The sequence below is a fragment of the Sceloporus occidentalis genome, unplaced genomic scaffold (assembly GCF_023333645.1).
Source record: "Sceloporus occidentalis isolate IW3139 unplaced genomic scaffold, rSceOcc1.0.p SCAF_1, whole genome shotgun sequence".
NCBI classification, from domain to species: Eukaryota; Metazoa; Chordata; class Lepidosauria; order Squamata; family Phrynosomatidae; genus Sceloporus; species Sceloporus occidentalis.
In genome coordinates this window covers 140,989,757-141,010,062 of record NW_028316981.1, presented here as the reverse complement: position 1 = coordinate 141,010,062, position 20,306 = coordinate 140,989,757, and the positions used below count along the sequence as shown (strand labels likewise).

Sequence of the window (20,306 nt, the reverse complement as noted above, 5' to 3'; positions counted from 1 at the left end):
GAATTGCATACTTCAAAATATGTGGATTACTGTTCAATGTGTTCCCAAAATACACAACTACTCCCTCCAAATGTAATTTGCCCAGCTGCTTGATATAAGGAAGTCAGATAGAAGGCCAATGTGTAAATGTAATTGGAAATTGGTGAATACTCCCCACAATTGCAGTCTTAGAAGCTCTATACCTTCATGCATGCCATGGAAAAGATTTCCCACTCTAATTTTGAATCCTATCTTGACATCCTTATGCACTTAAGCAAATCCCACCCGTGACCTTTTTGTGGGTACAGTTCCCACTGTAGCAAATGTTTTTTGTTGTTGTTTACAGAAGCCAACTTCCACTTGGCAGCTGCAGATACAGAAGAAAATTCTGTCATGGCATGTCTGTCTATTCCAGGACAAAACAAACTACCTGAAGAGCAGCCACAGGTGCCGCCTTCTGCTTTTTCATGTTCTTGAAAGAGTAGCTACATTTTCTTTTACTCCCTCATTTTCCAGTTTACTCAGTTCTAGATTTTCTTTGTTGCGAAAAGGTCTGTTTGACTGACAAACATTATTAGTAGGATTCTTCTGCTTTCATTGCAATGAAACATTAATGATACATATGTATAGCACCTAAAAAGATACTCACATTTTAGCTTTATGGAGCCTGCAATGTTGAATTTGTGGTAGTAACCAGAAAAGTTCAGTTAGAAAATACTTTTTTATTATTTATTGAGTGACAGTGATAAAAATACATAGACTCAGCAATGAGACAGAAGCATAGAAATAAAAAAGCTCATTTAATAATTCAATGAAAAATGTAGTATAAAATATGAATTACAGAAATAATAGCAAACTAAGGAACAAGGCAAGACAATGGAGATATAAAGGTAGCAGCTGTTTATGCAAGAATAATGAATTAGGATCACACTTCATCAAGGAACTACCCATAAACCATACATATTACTAAAGCCCAAGATTTCATCCTACTAAAAATTTCACCAAACGAATTAAAGTGTACTAAGTTCCTAATGGTATAGAAGTTTAATAAAAGCTTAAAAAAGGAAAGCTAATTCCAAGTAGAGAAAATGGGTGCATATGACCTAAAATGAAAGTGAGGAAGATTTACCAGTATATAAAGTTCAGAATAAATCAGATGAGAAAATCATTTTATAGTTTTTGTGTTTAAGTCATCTAAAAACAAAATTTATTAAGGTCATATGCAAATTAATGCAAAAAATGTAAATCAACAATAATTCTTTTAAAATCAAATTAAGTACATAATAAAACTGGAAGCAAAACCAAGCTACAAGGGTAACATGGCACAAAGATCTGGAAAAATTAAAATGACTTCATCTGTGACTAAGGCCCGTTACAGACGGGCAAAAAAGTACGCGCGGAGTGCATACTAGGGTTAAGAGGGGGGGGTGCGCACACAAAATGGTGGCTGCCATTCCACACGGCCACCGCCATCGATACGTGACGACCGTGCCACCTCCAAACGAGGCGGCGCAGTTGTGACATATTGGGGTCGCAGCAGGGCGCCTAGGGCGCCCTTTCCTCAACCCCGGAAGGAGCTCCGTTTCGGACCTCCTTCCTGGTTTGGTCCGCTGGGCGCAGCCTTCAGACGGCTGCGCCCAGCGGACCAGAGGAGAAAGGGGCCAAACGGCCCCTTTCTCCTCCTCCCCGCCACCACAGGGTGTCCTTGGGGCTTGAAGCCCCAAGGACACCCCTTTCCAGGCTGCCGGGAAGGGGCCTTTTGCCGCTTCCCCGCAGCCCGGAAAGCAGCGGATCGGGGCCTCAGCAGCTGCCGCTCTGGCCACTAAGGCCCCAATCCGGCGGGGAAAGGTGCGCCTACAGGCCGCCCCTAAGGGGCGGTCTGTAACGTGCCATAGTTTACTATTAAAGACATCAAGGTGTCACCACTATAAAGATTCCCTCTTTTGTTAGCTGCCAAACTTTCCTCCAGGGATCCAGAAATGGACCTTAGGTGAAGATATTGGGATACTGATAGGTAGATATAGAAGGAGATACACCTTCAAGTAACCTGGCCCTAAACTGTTTAGGGTTTCCATAGTCCAGATGAAAGTAGAAAAATATGGGTTGAAAATAAAATAGTGAAGATTCGGCTTCACAACAGAAAGAATAAAATAAATAATACTCTTTTAAAAAGCTACAAAAACGCAATCTCTTCAAATTAAAAATGAGCTAGATATTTCGTTCCAAAAGCTACCCAAGGCAAAATATGAAGGAGGGATGTATCCAAGGCATGCAGTTCTTTACTCTCTGAAAAATAAGGAAAAGGGGCAAACTTGAATCCTGAAACTTTGGAACAAGTCAAAATTTGCTAACAAAATTGAACCTAATGAAAAATAAAATAATAAGAAAAACGAATAAGAGGTGACTTGTAGTATTGAGCTTCATTCCACTAAGACCCCACTTTGTGCTATCTGGCCCTTTCCTTCCTCCCAACTTAACTTACTACCAGTTTTGTGCTGGATTGGTGAATGTCATGTTGTGAGGCAGAATTTTACAAGTATTCTTCCTTGTTTCTTTTTTAAGTGCTGAAATGCTTAAATGTAGCACACGTGAGGTCTACCAGTACAAACTTGGAAGTATCACATTTTGTATTCTCTTCTGTACCAATCTGTTTTAACTTGGCTTTGAACATTATTGAGGTTTTTTCTTTTGCATCACAGAATTCAGGCAGATGTTTGCCCCCAAGAACAATAGGTCTGCTTTGTGAAATGAAGTGATGAGCCAGACTAGATAAAAAATTTTCTCCATTCCATAATTCCTATAGGCTTCTCTCCCCAGTATATCTGCTCACTTACCTCACCCCCATCCTCAGCTGCACATCCTTGATTCAGTCTTACAATGCATCACTTTTCTCTGTTGCTTAGGATGTCAGCTCTGGAAAGGTGGCCAGTGAAGACCTGGAAACTATGATCACTACAGCCAGCAGGACCCAATCCAAAGTGACCCTTAATGAGCTACTAGACACCTTGAAGCTGTTGGAAGAAGAGCCAGAGTTTCTACCACCACCAAAGGCCTGCAAGGAGGATAAATATGCCTGGATCGATGGGGTAACTGGAATTGGAGGGGTGAATCAGATATCTTCTTGCCTTTATCTGCAGGTCTTTTCCCCTTGGTAATGCTAAAATTGTTACCTGAATCAACAACCACATTGTTTGTAGGCGTTGAGTTTCAGGAGGTGTGTCTCCTTCCAGGATAGAAGGGCTGTGGAAGTGAGAGACAGTTCCCCTTGTGCTTACAATGGAATGAATTATGAACTACAGTGGCTTCTACAAACACAAAGTATTTAGGACAATCTTGTTGATGCATTTCATCATCTGTAAGAAGAATAATGTTGACGAAAGCATTTTCTTGTATCTAAAAGCTCCTTTCCTCCCCTTACTCATGTGTACATGTACCGTGTGATACTCAACTATATGTTGACCTCACACATACCTCAAGGGCAGGTTTGGGGGCCAAAACTAGTAATTTTGATATGACTTGTGGATAAGTTAAGGGTAAAACTTAGGCGTATGTAACAAAGGATGTAAAGTACAAAGCAAAGGAAAATTATGCCAAAGAACTTAACAAAATTCCAGCAGGTATAAATGTACTCACCCTAAAGGCTGGATGGATGAAGAGGGAACTACAATAAATTGTGGTTGTGTAATGTTGAGGGAGGTGACTAGGCACAGTCGGCATGAAGAAAATGTGTACATGTCAAAAAGGATGAAAAGGCAAGGCAAATAAAATGGCAACTACATTAGCAGTTGTTAAAGCCTTTAACTTTAATGTGATAACTTTGCCTGATTTTAACCCAGAAAAGCTTGCAAACATACGCAAATGTCTTATTCAGATACATCAAAGCCCGATTCTTGGCACACCTTTGAGAAGAAGTACCAAAGAGCTGCCACGACCACCACCATTTTTCTGCCCATACATTCAAAAAGGTCAGAAGTGGCACCATGGTAGAGAGTAGAGGATCTGTGTATTTTTAGGTGCTCCAGTGGCAGAGAAAGCTCTCACCTTTTGCCACTGCTCCAAGAAGGGGATAGTTCATTTTTGATAAGCGCTAAAACATAGTACAGTACTTACGTTGACCTGTGAATAAGTTGACCGAGGTTTTTGGGATAAATTTTTGACTAAAATTCCTAGATCTATATATGAAGTATATACAGTATTTGCAGTTAAAGTGAACCAGGGTTGGTTTTCCTGAGTAATCTCATGTCCACAACAGGCTGATATCCACAGCAATTTCATTGTTATTCACTACTTAATAAATGAAGTTCCCCTGTTCTCTTCTGCCACTGGTGTTCAGATCTAACATATTGACATTTCCCCTCTCAACACAGGAGGCAAACTCAAATTCCCTGACTGCTGACAACTTGGAGAAATTTGGTAAACTGAATTGCTCTCTGGGAGTCCCTGAGGAAGGCACATTACTTTCAGAAGCAAAACTTCAGAGCATCATTAGCTTTTTGGATGAGATGGAAAAATCAGAGCAAGAGCGACCTAGGTCAGCTGCCTCTGCTTCACACCGAGAGGTGAGCTTGTAAAGGCATGAAGTTTTCTTTCAGTAGACATGGGTATAGTCATTCTGCAAGAAATGGTAATTTCTCTGTAGCTGAAGGGGAAGAAAAGATTGGATTTGTATAGTCATACATTCATCTTGAGATAAGGGTTGTATCTTGCTGCTGGTGCCATCCTACAGCCATAAATGGCTGACCTTTTATTCTCATGGAATAACCATTGAGAGGCCTTGAGTACTTGGATCTGCCTCAGGAAGTGAGGAGGATGGATTGCAACCAGTAATGTGTAGGAACAGTGTTCCCTATAAGAGGAAAAACTTTGGATACTTATTTATTAGACTACTGAAGATTAAAACAAGCATCTGCATTAGGTTGCTGAGGCAGTGGCTGTCCCTCATTCTCATCCTGTTCTCTTGTTGGTTATCACATTTATCAGGGGCTCTTGTCAGAAGAAGAGCTAGCTCACCTGGAGCAGGCCTCAGCGGTTGCCACAGAAGTTACCAGTTCCATCATGAGGCTAAAGCTGGAAGTAGAAGAGAAGAAGAGAGCCATTACATTGCTACAGACAGCTCTGGTGGGTGACAAGAGCCTGATTTCTGGGGAGGTCTGCATGTGCTCAAGAAGAGGGAGAGAGTCAAAGTGTATCACAGAGCCCTGTGTTATGTTACAGATGTAATCCTGAGAAACCAGAAGGGCAAAGCCCTGCTCTGTTTGCCACTTTTGTGAAACCAGAATTATCCATGAGCATCTTCATGGACAGGTTCTCTGCCTAGAGATCAGTATGCCTATGCCCCCCCAACCCCCCCCCCCCAATTTAATTTGACAACTCTACATAGCCTAGCTTGTGGATGTCCTTAAAATGCCCTAGTTATTGCCCCTTATCCTGACAGGCTCAGCAGCGGGAGCTGACTGTGCGGCATGTCAAAGAGACAGAGAAGGAATTGAGCCGCCAGCTGGCTTTGCAGAGGGAGCAGTATGAGGCAGCTATCCAACGGCACCTGGCTTTCATTGACCAGGTAACCCCCCCCCTTCTTTTTTTTAACAGATCGGGCCTGGAAGGTAGAGAGGTTATCCTATTCATTTTATTTGCAATCTCCTTTCTAGATTTCCCTGTACTACTAGCATATCTGGATTTTCAACCCTCTTTATGTCAACTGGCGTACCAGTTGAAAATATAGTACTTGACTAGGATGTGGGTGGATGGGTAAGGGCCCTCTCCTACATCAGATGGCAATTTGGGCCATTTGTTCTTTGATCACCAGTTAGTGTACTACTATACTAGATGCAGTTACTCTCATACGTTTTCCCTTGCATTTACCTTTCAGCTCATTGATGATAAGAAAACTCTGAGTGAGAAATGTGAAGCAGTGGTGGCTGAACTGAAGCAAGTGGATCAGAAATACACAAAGAAAATTGCTCAAATGCAAGAGCAGCATGAGTTGGTGAGGAAATGGCATTAGTACTGTGGTGGTGGGATTGCAACAAAGGTCCAAAACATACTGCAGAAATAATTCAGTCTGAGATAACTTTAACTGCCTTGGCTCAGTGCTAGAGAATTCTGGGAACTGTAATTTTGTGAGAGTTTTAGCCTTCTGGTGCCACAATAAACAACAATTCCCAGGTTTCCTCAGCACTGAGCCAGGACAGTTAAAGCTGTCTCAAACTGGATTATTTCTTCAAATAAACTAGAGTGTTACAATGGTTCACATTCAGTTATCTGACAGACCCTGAGGAACCAGGGTGTCCTCTGGAGGACTCCCACCTGTTCAGCCAATGAGAGATGCAAAATGTTGGAAGAGCGGGGGAAGGTCTTAAGGCTGTCTATAATAACGAAGTTATATTTTTAATGCACTCAGTTCCTCTCTCTTTTTGTAACCTCTCCAGTGGAAAAGGCCTCCAAATACATGATAACAAAACTGATTGGAAGACTCTTGGTTAAGCCTACCAGAACATTTTTTTCTTTGCATGTTGGAAGCTGTACACACTGATAATGGTGAGGGTGTGATATAGTTGTTGACTCTTAAGCATAGTATGACAGGATGCATTCAAGCCACTCTGCTTGGAGCTGCTAGTTTCTTTGTTCCAACTGAGTAACTGCTTTTAACCTGAAATACTGCTTTTTAAACTAAAGTGGGGGGGGGCATTCATATTTGGAATAAAGTGGAGTCACATGACTGTGATAAAAAATATATAAGTACAGCTTAGCACTCTTAAAAAGAAGTATCTTCTAACACAGACAAGTGCATTTTTATTTTTGATGCTATCTCCAAATAGATATTATGGTCATAGTGATCTTTTCTGGATTAGTGGATTCATACTGAGGTATCATGGATGAAATTGTCTTGGCCAGTGGCAGTTCATCCTCCTTTTCTCTGAACAGCCACTTAACACCGAATGAAACTGGGGCAGAATTAGCTATATAGCCCAGTGCCTAAGGCTAAGTCATGTTAGGCTGTCAGTCTCCAGTATTACATAGGATGAGTGTACATCAGCATGGTTGTTTACAGGAGTGTTGTACTGATTATATAAAATCAGAAAAGAACGTTTTAGCTGAGCAAGGGATGTGTTACTATTCCTTGATAAGTGGGTTTATCCTAAACAAGAGATCAGAGCCATCTCCTTTATCTCTTTATATTCATCCACAGAAACTTGTTTCACAGGCAGCCACTCAATCCCATGTTGCAATTCTCCCTTTTTAGAAATAAATCGAAGTCCTACCATGCAGACTTCATTTTGATCATACAGCTGCCTGTGGAAAGGCAGGTGTAATTAGTAAGCCAAAATGTTCTAGATGTTATTATTAGTGGTTTGTAAAACTCTTACTAAGCAGAGATTTTAACTGGAGGTTTCCATAGGCATTTATGTTGGAAATATGCTGGTCTAGATAGGCTTTTTGTCTGATCTAGCAATCTTTTGCATTTTTATTATCTCACGTGGACTAGTTAATATTATAGAACTGCAGATAGTAGAGTGAAGAATGCCTAGTCTTTGTGGCTTAGATGTTGGTGGAGGGGAACTCCAGAAAAGGTGGGATAGCCCTTAGCTAAAGTCTGCAATGGTAATTTTGCCAACACCAAGGAGGGTCTTTTGCTTTATTGAACTGTTTTGGTTCTTTGGTAGAAGTCCTCATAATGCTTAGATAGTGCTCTTGCCTTGGGAAGTCCTTTGAAAAGATGCAGGTAGCCCAGCTTCTCTGTTTGCTGCAACAGGATGTGCTTAAGTGACTCCCCACTTAATGAGTATTAAGGAGTATTCTGTCTTCTGCTCCAGCTGCTTCCTTGCATTTTCCCTCAAAACTCTTCAGTTCATGCTCCTTTCTCTTTCCCTCTTGCTCTCACATCTCCCTCTTTCTCTCTAGGTCTGGCGCACTTTGGGTCCCCTCTGTGAGGTAAACCTTTTCTGTGCATGTTCTTCAGTTTCAGATTTTGTCCCTTTCACCTCTCTGGATCCAATAGGTTCAGTTATTCCTGAATTGTGTAGGTGGTACCAGGATTTACTTTCCTTTGGCGATATGGATAGGGTGGCTTATGGCAAAGAGCTATTCTTTTAACACCCATCTTACTGACCAGTTGAACAGCCATTTGGTGAAGTTGTCCATGAAGTAACCCCCATCAGCTTTTCTCAAGTGTTTCAATATATGTTACTGCCTACGTACACATAAATTGGAATGTAGACACAGGTTCAGATACCTCCTTAGTTCATAAAATGGAGGAGATAGACGTGAATGAGGCTGAAGATATGACAGGTGTCATCAGTAGGTGAGGACAGTACCACTAGGGTGTGTGCCTACTGCTTTCTGACACTTCACAACTTAGCAGTTTCATTGCAGCATATTGTTACTATTTAATGAAGAGGTATCTGATCTGTGGTTTGCCACTGTTTTCCTTTTCTTCACACCCAGGAAATAAAGAAGCTAAAAGAGCTAATGAGTGCCACAGAAAAAATCCGCCGGGAGAAATGGATTGATGAGAAAACCAAGAAGATCAAAGAGATTACTGTTAAAGGTATATATAGGCTTTTGTGGGTGTATTACATTTTCATACCAGGATCTGCCTCTTCATCATGGAACTAGTAGCGCCACATAATTGATCCCCATTAGTACTGTAGCGGTGCCAGGGAATGAAGGCGGTGTACAGACCACCCCTTTGGGGCGGCCTGCATCCGCCCCTTTCCCCAATGGATTGGGGCCTCAGCTGCCACAGCAGCAGCCCTGAGGCCCCGATCCGCCACTTTTCTAGGCCGCGGGGAAGTGGCAAAAGGTCGCTTCCCCGCGGCCTGGAAAGGGGTGGGGAAAGTGAGAAAGGGGCCACTCGGCCCCTTTCTCCTTTGTGTCACTGGCACAGCCATGTAAAGGCTGCGCCAGCGACACAAGCAAAGGAAGGAGCTCTGTTTCGGAGCTCCTTTCGACACTGCTGAAAGGGCGCCACAGGCGCCCTTCAGCAGCACCAAGACGTCACATCCGTGCTGCCCCATTTGGAGGCGGCGTGGCCGTGACGTCGTAATGGCAGCCCCCATGTAGAAAGGGCGCCGCCATTACTACGCCGCGGCAATGTACTAGGATTGCAGGGTGTCTGGAAAGGACGCCCCAAGGCAACCCTAGTATGTGTGCAGGCCGGCGCATAGCGCCGGTCTATACAGCGCCAAAGAAAGAATTATAGAATAGTAGATATCAAGCGTTATGATACGAAGGGGCTTCTTTTGCTTTTCTCTTATTTATATCTTGCTTTTCTCCTGGCACAGATCTCCTGGCCAAGATCTGTTGATCTTATCAGGTAGTCTTTCTATTACTTTAAAGAACCAAGTGTCAGATTGGTCCTCATTGTTCTCTTTCCTTAACTCAGTTCTGATTAGAAGGATATTACAGGCTTTGTTGTTGTTTGCAATTGAAATCATGATGGCAGATCTCCTGTAGGATTGGAAGAACTTTTGTATCTGTATAGTAGACATGAAGCCTGAAATTCAGTAGAAGGATCAGAGTTTTTCAGCTAGCATGAAGATGTTGATGAGCACCAGTTCTCTTTGTGTGATGTGCTGTGAATAAAGGATGCAGGTGTACATTAAATATAAAAGTAATGTAACTGCCATATTAATTTTATACAGAGGCCAACTATTTTAGCAAGTGATAGCACATGAAGAAGGGCCACAGGGTATATTGGAGGGTGAGCTTTTTCTGAAAGTGGTTCAGTCTTCGTGGGTGTACACCAAATGCACATGTAAGCAGTTCTCAATTCTTTCCTGTTCATTGTCTTTCCCATACTTTCCCCATGCAGGTCTAGAACCTGAGATCCAGAAGCTAATTGCTAAGCATAAGCTAGAGATCAAAAAATTGAAAGCACTGCATGAAGCAGAGTTGCTGCAGTCAGATGAACGAGCAGCCCAGCGCTATGTACGTCAAGCTGAGGAGCTAAGGGAGATGCTGGAACATGAAAAGGAAGAACAGGGGCAGCGAGAGCGAGAATTGGCAAGGCAACGGTACGAAGAGAGCCAGGAGGGAGTTTGTATGACAGCCTTATAGGAAGGGATGGGAAAATGGAAGATGACTGTTGCAAGTGTGCAAAAGCATCATTTCAGGGAGAGGTAATGCACAGAAGAGGGTGACAGCAAGGAGTACTACTTGTATTCCTACTTTACAGTTTGATTGCTGGTGGATCCTGTTTGAGAAAGTAATAGTCCAGCAAAATGTGCCAACAGTTCACTTAGCTGGTGATAACCTAACTAACAAAATGGTGTAGATTTGATATACTGCAGCATTAGTTGTTCTCTCTCTCTCTCTTTTCCCCCCTGTATGTAAGAATAGGGCTGCAGATTTGGCATTTGCCACGAGGTTGCACTGTGTATCTTGCCTAGTAACAGCATTATGGTGCTGCTCTGGCTGTCAGTCTTGGCATCAAAGGACCAGGGCAGGTGTTGTGTGGTGGGACAGGCAGCAGGTAAACTGAATGGGCTGTGGATGGCATTCTCTGAAAAAAATCTGCCCTTACCTTTATAAGTATTCTTACTGAGATTTTTAGTCAAGACTGCCTCATGGCCTCTGCTGCAGGGCTTTTGCTTTCTGCAATTTTCTTGTCTCTTGAGGGAAATCTAGTTTTGTACTTCTGTATTAGGCTTCATGACTGAATTGTGTTTTATAGTCCTCAAAGGGGTGGTCTGTCTTCTTCCATTTTCTCTTAGCAAAGGAAATCACTGGCCTTGCTGCTCACTCTTAAACAGTGAGCCAAGCCAAGGTTACAACTCCCATGGTAGGACCATGTCTGAAAGAGTCCCTCTACACAGGTATGAGAAGCAGCTGGAGCAGGAGGAGCAAGTTCTACAGCAACAGCGTCGTCGGCTGTACAGTGAAGTGGCTGAAGAGAAGGAGAGGCTCAGTCAGCAGGCAGCCAGGTGAGAGAAAGTATGCTGAGTTCAGAACTGATATGTGTGTCTAGAATCCATATGTTTTGGCAGTCTGCTCTGGAAGTGCATTCGACAGGGAAAAAACCCACAAAGTATTTAACTCCCAATGCAGAGCTCAGGATCCATATCAAACATGTATTGTTTCCATCATTAGCATGTCATACTCACTGCATAAGTACTGACTGAGACTGGAGCAGTTTGGTCAATTTACAGTGGACAGCCTAGTCAAAGCAAGAGCATTGCCATATGTGGCTTGTTTTCTTATACTGTGTTTGAAATGTGCTAGAAATATAGTGGCCAGGTTAATTGGACAGTGCTATTCTCCTCCTCCCCCACCCCTGTCCTGTGTTGGAAGAGTAGCCAAGATTGGAGATCAGTTTTCCTCTGTTTCTCTAGAGAGATGCTATTTGGTTTTAGGATTACCTTGCCTATTTGGAGTAGGAGGTTGTTAGGTTTATAACGATACTGATCTCTGTTCTGCAGGCAGAGAGCTGAGCTGGAGGATCTGAGGCGGCAGCTGGAAGAGAACAGCTCTGTTGTCACCAAAGCTTTGAAGGAGGAATATGAGAAAGGAAAGGAAGAGCAGGAGCGACGCCATCAGGTCTGTGGTTACTTTATAACCCTGGGGATTTCTGCCTGTTTTCAAATATGTCTTATCACATATCAGTTTTCTTTCAAAATATGTGGGTTTCTTCTCCCATATTTTGATCACACCCTGCTTTCCACAGTTGAAGTTCTAGCTTTTTAAAACTACAACTACATCTACATCTGTTAGTCAGAGGGCATCCTCCTCTGCTCCCCACACTTCCCAGCAGACAACCCCCTGTTGTACATTATGTAGTAATGCTCTCTATTTGATCTCTTCATACCCTGTTGAATTTGGACAGTTTCCCACAAGATGAGTGGCATGTGGCATGCTGTACTTAGAATTCTTCTACACTTCTGTCTGTCAGGGAACTAAATATAAGTTGTTGGATACAGATCAACAAAAAAACTTTTCCTCATATAATCAGTACTTGCCATTTCAGTTCTGATTGATTGGTCTTGGGTGTTGGTGAACAAATTTTAGCTATGACCTCAGTCTTTGTCAACGCCTTACATTACAGGATTAGAATACAAGACCATTCTGCTTCCAGGCGTCTTCCAGTTCAATGAGGAATAGAGGTTGGGCTGGAAGGCAAGACACAAAACTGAGACACAAAACGTACAAGAGTTTTTAAAAATTGTTGAAGGTGGTAAAATTTAGGCATGTCTTATTATCTGCTTGAATTTTTTATGTTTTGTTATTTCTTGTCTAAAGGGTTTTAAAGTCAGTAAGCACCAAGGGTAGGGGGGAAGGCATCTTCAGTTGTGCTCCTCATTTGCTACAGGCTGTCCTCACTGAAGCCCCTAACTCTTGAAGGGTAAAAAACTGAAATGAGCTTAATCTACTATTCCATCCTCCAGTTATTAAGATCTATCTGTGCTAAAAGAATAATGCAAATCTATTCCAGATGGAATAGTGATTCCTTTTCAAAATCATTCTGGCCAAACTGTGCCAGTTTTGGTCCAGACAACTGTCAGACCTGGTATGTTATAGATAAGAAGGAGGTCTTGGGAGCAGGCTCTGTCTCTTTTACTCAGTATGCTTCTTCCTCTTCCTTCAAGGCAGAGGTGCAGTCCCTAAAGGTACAACTGGAAATAGAGAAGCAAGCTTGGGAGGCCAACTATTTGAAAAAGGAGGTACTTTTTATTGTTGTCCTCTTTAAGTCATATTCTTACTGGTTCTTCATTGCTCAGATTAAATTTACATGGTCTTTCTTGCACTCTTCTCAGGAAGCCTGGTTACTTACTCGGGAGAGAGAGCTGAGAGAAGAAGTTCGGAAAGAAAGGGACAAGGAGATTGAACTGGTAATCCAGCGGCTAGAGGCTGACATGTCCTCTTCCAAGGAAGAGTGTGAAAGAGTCACAGAGAACAGGTAAAGAATTGGTATATGCAAATGAGAGCTGGTTACCATAGTTTTTAACTGTGCTTCCTAAAGTATATTTTGGGTTAGACTCTTTATAAACCTGTATAATTCTGTTTATTGTTGTGAAACATGGATTGCAGTTGTGCCTGCTTGCACAGGAAAGAAGTACTTACAGCCAGATTTGTGTTTCAGCACAGTTTGTGCACATAACTGGATATCTGCTTTTTGGAAATGCTTGGTTTCCCATTTGGAAAACTTTGAAAAGGAGTTCTGTAAACTATTAATGACTCTTGCTAGGCTCCAGAAGAGAGTGTAGATTTCCTCCTGCGTTCTTGTGGGTGACTCTACTTGTGCCTCATTCTCCTTTTATTACTTTCCTCAAAGGATCAGCTGCTTTAGGCAAAAAGTAACTGTCTTGTTTGCTGATGGGATTGCCAAGATTCTTTTATGACTATGTGCTTCTGCTTCTTCTCTTTGGACTTCATTGCATAGATTAGGTTCCTTTCTTCTGAGTTACTCATATGCATTGTCACTGCTGTTGCTTTAGAGTTCTCTTTGTTTGCATCAGGCCCTATGAAAAGGTGCTGAATTGTGTTTTTGAGCCTAAAAGGTAGAGAAGCTTCCTTGGATTTGGTTACCTTTACATGCATACACATTTTGTTTAAAAAAAAAGGTGAAGTAGTTTTTATTTGCATACCTTATTTGTCCTTAGTTGTGATGAAATGCTCCACAACCTGAAACCCGAACCATTTCTTATGAAGCATTGAAAACGTCTTATCTCTGGTTGTGTGTCTCAAGAAAGATGATACATGGAATGTGTTGTAAGGAGCTTGTATTATTTTAGGGTTTTGCTTATTGATTTGAATACTAAACTTTTCTGTTTGGGATGTCTGGTTATGGTTCTTTTATGATTTATAATGCAAGTGCTGAGTCCTGTACATTGGCTTCTTAAGTTTGTTGCCACAGTGTTGTTTGGATGATTTCACTACAAGAAGCAAGGGAAATCTGATGTCTGCGTTACCTTGCAGGAACAGTAAGGCAATTTACAGGCTTGTAGCAGATACAGATTGTGTTGAGGATACATCCTTTCTCTTTCCCACACTTTGCTGTGCATTAAACATGAAGGTCATGTGAAATCCTAAAAACAGACTGTTGCTTCATCTCCTATATGACTAGCTGTGCTGTTGATATTATCTACAGCCACTACAGTCATAAACTGGTATTGGTAAATATATTACAATTTAAAAGTCTCCTGAACAATCTGGGCATCGTTTCCAAATGCCTGCTCAACACTTAGTTGTGAAGTCTTTTCCCCCCTCTATTCAGAATAAAGAGAGTGCGGGACAAATATGAAGCAGAACTGCAGGAACTAGAACGGTCAGAACGCAGGCTTCAAGAGCGCTGCAATGAACTGAAAGGGCGGCTGTCAGAGACAGAAGGGGAGACTCTTGGTCTACAGAGCCTGCTGCGGCAGAAGGAACAGGAGACAGAGGATATCCGAAAGGTGGGTCTGTCATAGAGGAGCGCAGTTGCCTTCCTTCACTTCTTCCAGCTCTGATTAGTGGGAGGAAGGGAAGGTGAGGAGGAATACCAGAAATCTTGATTGTAACTGGGCAAAGAATAAACTTGACAGAGAACGGGAGACGGGAAATTGTTCTTGTCTTTGAGTAAGGTTTCAGAATTACGGGGTATAAATTGCTGGGTATAGGAACTCAGGATTAGATGGAGTTAAGGATAAAAATATTTTGGCACTGGAGGACAGTGTGAGCCCTGACTTCTTTGAAACACTAAGTTTTTCCTGATTATACAGTTGGCCCTTTGTACCCACAGATTCTTTATCAACAGATTCAACCATCCATGGCTTGAAAATATTTTTTAAAATTTCAAAAAGCAAACCCTGATTTTTGCCATTTGTTTTACAAGGGACACCATTTTTCTGTGCCATTGTATTTAATGGGACTTAAGCATCCATGAATTTTGGTATTCACAAGGGGTCCTGAAAAGAAACCCCCGCAGATGCCAAGGGACCACTGTACATATTCTGCACATCTATAACTTGAAATCACCTTCTCTCTGTGTTTTGTGTAAACAGGTGAGGGACCAGTTAGCTCAGGAACGCAGCAGCCTTTCTGAGGTTATCCGGCAGGAGTTTGCTGACCGGCTGGTTAGCACAGAAGAGGAAAACAAACGGCTCAAGTCAGAGATGGCTGAACTTCGTGCCCGTCAACGTTTAGAACTAGACAGAGTGACACGAGACAAAGAAGAAGAGCTGGAAGAAGTTCATAAAAGGTGATAATTGTTCTTGCCTTTCTTGTAGATATTTAAGAGTTGACCTAGTTCTGGTGCAGTGTTAGAGCTATGAGTTGGCATATCCCAGATTATTGTTGTGACTGTCAATTCCCTCTTCCCCTTCCCCCTCTCATGCCAACTACCCAAAACATAAGCTGATTATTTCGTATTTTGGCAGCTTTGCTGAAGTATAAACTAACCAAGTTGTTTCAGTTATATACTTAAGTAGATCTGCTATAACATGCCAGTGATAAGTAAAGGTTACACAAAATGGCCTGTGCCATTTAAAAGTTTTGTCTGACAGTGTATGTGCAAGGCAGAAAGATGAGGAAGGAGATGAAGCAACCCACTCATCCCAGCTGATGTGGATCAGGTGGCTGTGTTTTCCCTTATTTGCAGAACTGATCATGAGTGCTAAGAGTGAATAGTACAACTCCTGTATTTTAAGGGCTCTTTTCTTTCTAAGGCCTAAGCATGCCCTGTTGAACTTCTCATTTGTCATGATAGCTACGAATGCCATGAACTGAGCTGGTTATATTTGAATAAAGCTTGATATTGCTCTCTTGTTCTTAAGGAAGACATAGTAGGCAGAATGGTACATCTTGCCTCACCAGCTAATAGATTCAAATGTCACTTACTTCTGGAGAGCATATCTTCACTTTCCTTATGTATTTTTCCCATTAACTGCATTATCTTCAAAAACACTCAGGAACCTGAACCTCCTATCATTACTCAGGACAAAGCCTTTATATTAGGATGGGCAAAGTATGGCTTCCCAGATGTAGTCGGAATGCATTTCCCAGCATCTCACAGTATTGACAGTGTGGACTAAGACTGATTGGATTTGCAGTCCAGCAATGTTTGGAGCATGGGATTTTGCCTGCCCCTACTTTATAAAATTTCTCATTTCTGTTTTAAGAGCAGCAGTTACAGCCAGGAATTAAAACTAGCAGTTACAGTCAATCAACCTGGTCTGTATAATAGGATATTTTAGTGCCCCCTCAAACCATCACAAATGCCTGCACCTAAAGAAATCACAGCCTTTCCACAAAGTTTCCTGTTGCACATCAAAAGATTTCATGTACTTAATGCTTTGTATGGAAAGGGCTTTCCATGACCTGATGGATTCTATGTAGGCTTAAAGCAGAGGAAGTAGTCCTTTTAGAATTAGAAACATTTCTGTTTTGTCTCTGCCCCAGCCTCTGGCAGCTTTAATCTTAAACATCTGGGTTTCATTCTGGATTTTACCTTCTCTGTAGAGTGAAAACAGCAATTGTGAAGAAAGAGGAGGCCGTAAACACCCTTCGGAAACAGTATGAGGTGAGCTTCTCTGAGGGCTGCCAATCTCTGCCCTTGTCTGTATAGAAGCAAGGAAGAAAAAAAGGAGAGGAGTAATGCTGTCTTTAATGTATTAGGTCCAACGAACTGGTAGAGAATGTGATAAGGCAGAATTAGTCCTCTGCCACTTAGAAAGAAGCTAGCTTTTGAGGTAACTTAGCAAAACTTGGCAAAGGCTAGATGTACACATGTATCATAAAATGTTCCCCTTCCTGTAGTAATAAAGAGACTATGCACAGTCTTTAATAATAATTTTAAAAATTACTATGGTCTGATACAGACTGGCCCAAAGCACCACCTTCAGGCCAATCTGGGGGCATGGCATTCAGATGATGCACACCCCCGAATCAGGCCGATGCTACTCCGTGGCTACCTAAGCCGGCCCAAACCTGGACAAACAGGAATACAAAAAAGTGCTCCTTGCTGGTGGTCCATTGCAGACCATGGTGGTGGCCAACCTCAAGACCGTGGCGTCCGATCACCACAGTCCAGCGCCAAACAGGGAGCAATCAGGGCAGAAGCAGCCTCTGGCCGCTCCTTTTCCCGGCTGCTTAAGGCCTATGTCTGTTCCAAATCTCTAATTTTCTTCTCATAACAAACACGTGATTGTCTCCTCTTTCAAATATTTTCCCCATTCACTGTAATACTAAATGAGAAATATTGGAAATCAAACCTTAATCTTGCCATTAAAAATAATTTCTCAATAATTCAAATAATTTCAATTAAGTCATTATTTTTTGGAGAGGAGGAATCCACAAAAAAGTGTGAAATCTTTGTAAATTGAATTTTAATACAGCCTTTTTAAAAATCAAGACGTTCACAACAATGTAGAAAGAATAAGTTAGTTTCCATTAATGTTTTCTGTAACATCCTAATAAGACAGTCTAGTAATTTTCTTTAGCTTTGTATTTTCCTATTTAGATTTTCCCACTTAAATTTAGATTTTCCTAAATCTTAAGAGCCCAGACTGTCATGTTCACAAAATAGTTATATTTCTGCCAAATGTATTTGGGATCATTGGAGAATAAAAGAACGAATAATGTTTTGGATATTCACTCAACCATCCTTTGAATAAAACACAGTATAGAACCAGTGGCCCATCCAACCTGGCATCTTCTATATTACTGCACTACATTCTTATAGTGCTGCTATTCCATTTTAACTGCTCTGGCTGCCTCCTGTTGCATTCTGGGATTTGCAGTTTAAGGAGGGGCATTTTGAATTCTCAGCCAAAGAGCTCTTAGGCCTCACTGAATTACAAGCCTCAGAATACGACAGGAGGCAGCCAGAGCAGTAAAAGTGGAATAGTAGCACTATAAGAGTGTAGTGTGGTAATGTGGCTCATCTCTTGAAATAATCAAAAGTGGGTGTTTTGGAAATGAAATAGGAGATCTGGCTGTCACACGTAGTCTGATGAGTAAGGCTATTTTAGAGACAATAAGATCCTTACTCAGATTAACCCTCCTTTTACTCCTTAACTGGTCTATGTTTGAACTGAATTCCTTTCTTTTTCCAGGCGGCTGTGAAGAGGGCAGATCATTTAGAGGCCCTATTGGACCAACAGCGTAAGCAGCTGCTAGCAGCCAAGTAGCAGCTGCACCAACACCAGTACCCTTGTAAGGGAAGATCATCATGATCACACACTGCAAAAGAAAAGTGACTTCCTGTGAGCCGCAAGAGACTAATATAAAATGAATGCTAATTTGTATGTGGCTGGGAGGGATTCATGTCCTGTTTCTCTGTCACTCTTTTTCTCATTAATACTTATTATTTCTTAATTTGTTATGTTACTTTGTGCCTAAAATCTGACCTCTTGTACAAGAAGCCTGGGCTGTATCCCAGTTTTTGCTGATGTATTTTAACAATAAAATCCAGCTGATTTTGTAAGAGGACAGTCTCACAATGAACTTTCCCTTAGGAGCCCATGCTATTCTTTGGGGAGGCTACTTTTTGCTGTTCAAAAGATGCCTGTCTGTAGTTTTCTTGATTCTGCATTATTCAGCTGACACTTGATGGGCCAGATGCTGATAGCTCAAAATCTTATCAGCAGTTTTTGGCCCACAGTTTTTGGAAAATGCTTTGGTTCAGACCTTGACACCTGGGAAATTCCATTTTATATGTAGATGATAGGTGCCACAGTAACTGTGTTTTCCCACTTTATATCCCATTAAGAGAGGGGTACATGCCTCCTAGGGATGGTGAACCTATAGTTAGGTGTACAAGGATTAGAAGGGGTCTCATTCTTGTCTTGTTCACTGTAGAATTGAGTTGTGTTGGTGAGGAAGAAGAACATGGAGACCAAGTTGCTCATAGGGTTGAGAAGGAATCACTTTCCTGTGTCAAAATGCTTGGTGCCTTCTTGGTTCTCTGTGGCGCATTACAGATCACTGAGAAGCGGCGGTCTGCTGCCGCCGCCGGTTGCAGCGTCCGGGAACCGCAGCAGCCAAACCGCGCGGTTCCCCGGACGCTGCACAGAAGGAGCGTGAAAATCACGCTCCTTTCTGGGCCCCAGAAGAGACGCCAAGAGGCGCTAGTCATGCACTCGCAGCGTCACTTCTGCCGTGCGACGTGCGAACGCAGAGCGTCCGTTACGTCAAGATGGCGGCGGCCGTGTGAAACGGCCGCCGCCATTTGTTACGGACTCAGTCCGCGCTAGGGTTAGGGGCGTCTGGAAAAGACGCCCCTTTCTAACCCTAGCACAGACTGAGTCCGTAACAAATGGCGGCGGCCGTTTCTAACGGGCCCCAGTTACATACTACAGATGCACAACATGTAGCCCTAGGCTGTTCCCTTTATAGTAGGAGCCAAACCACTTCTCCCTGCAGCTTGTCCAGTTTCTGGAGGGAAATTCTGTTGCCTGTTTTTAATGACTGCTGATCCCCTGCTGGTAGTGGGTAAACAGTGATCTATCTCAGTGGATTGGCAAGTGGTGGAAGCATGCTGAGATGGAGTTGATACAGAATGAATGTGTGCATGTATTATGAGGTGTGGAACCCAGCTCCTGCCACATCTCACACTTGGGGCAAAGAAGTTGTGCACACCTCATTTACACCATGCTAATTGGAAGGTGTGACCCTCCTTTTATCTATGATAAACTGCAAGGATGAGGAAGTCTTCAGTCTGACAAATTCTGCATCACTGATAAGTTACTGCGTTCTTGACATTCCAGCTAGATTTGTGTGTGACGAACAAAAGAAATGGCCTTTTAAAGTATGTTCTTTCAATTTTGAAAAAAGAAATATATGATATAAATGGGGAGGGCTAACAAACATTGGCTACAATCCTTTGTGATTCATTGTAGTGTAGTTGTGCCACATGCTAGGTTGTGCTATATACCACCACCATCTCAATTTACTGTAAAGCCTCTGAAGGCACCCCACCCCATTCTGTGCCTCATGGTAAGTGGGCAGAGTCAAAGAAGCATCTGGCTACGTTGTCACAGTCAGATATGAAATGATTGCAGCAGTGATGAGATCCACTGGGGCCCTCTGGAGGTCTCTGAGCTAATGTTATCTTTTTGCGACTCACTAAGAGTACAGTCAGCCCTCCTTTTATCCACAGATTCAAACATCCACGGCTTAAAAATATTTTAAAAAGTATAGATTCCAAATAGCAAACCTTGAGTTTCCATTTTATATTAGAGACACAATTTTCCTTTTCCATTATATTTGATAGGAATTGAGCATCCACGGATTTTGTTATCCACGGGGGATCCTGGAACCAAACCCCAGCGGATAACAAGGGCCCACTGTACATAGGCAGCTTCTTCTCCAATCTTACCTGCTTCTCATGAGGCACAGAGTGGCCACATTTT

The 20,306-nt window shown here is 42.3% G+C and overlaps 1 protein-coding gene across 10 annotated transcripts in view; it reads left to right on the top strand.

The window, feature by feature from the left end:
• CEP131 (centrosomal protein 131) overlaps window positions 1–18,379 on the top strand; it is a 35,946-nt gene extending 17,567 nt beyond the window's left edge. For 2 of the 10 annotated variants that reach the window (XM_089539526.1, XM_089539499.1), the window contains exons 11-27: window positions 326–426; window positions 2,883–3,083; window positions 4,347–4,538; window positions 4,960–5,097; window positions 5,414–5,539; window positions 5,849–5,965; window positions 7,882–7,911; window positions 8,425–8,527; window positions 9,794–9,995; window positions 10,695–10,904; window positions 11,400–11,517; window positions 12,564–12,638; window positions 12,732–12,874; window positions 14,192–14,369; window positions 14,958–15,154; window positions 16,414–16,474; window positions 18,009–18,379. In XM_089539526.1, the coding sequence (XP_089395652.1) occupies window positions 326–426; window positions 2,883–3,083; window positions 4,347–4,538; window positions 4,960–5,097; window positions 5,414–5,539; window positions 5,849–5,965; window positions 7,882–7,911; window positions 8,425–8,527; window positions 9,794–9,995; window positions 10,695–10,904; window positions 11,400–11,517; window positions 12,564–12,638; window positions 12,732–12,874; window positions 14,192–14,369; window positions 14,958–15,154; window positions 16,414–16,474; window positions 18,009–18,083 (2,267 nt within the window). In that variant the 3' untranslated portion in view covers window positions 18,084–18,379. Of the gene's footprint in view, window positions 1–325; window positions 427–2,882; window positions 3,084–4,346; window positions 4,539–4,959; window positions 5,098–5,413; window positions 5,540–5,848; window positions 5,966–7,881; window positions 7,912–8,424; window positions 8,528–9,793; window positions 9,996–10,694; window positions 10,905–11,399; window positions 11,518–12,563; window positions 12,639–12,731; window positions 12,875–14,191; window positions 14,370–14,957; window positions 15,155–16,413; window positions 16,475–18,008 lie in introns of those variants that run through there. The other 8 variants (XM_089539542.1, XM_089539507.1, XM_089539534.1 and 5 more) reach the window with 8 other exon arrangements.
• Window positions 18,380–20,306: the final 1,927 nt, after the last annotated feature.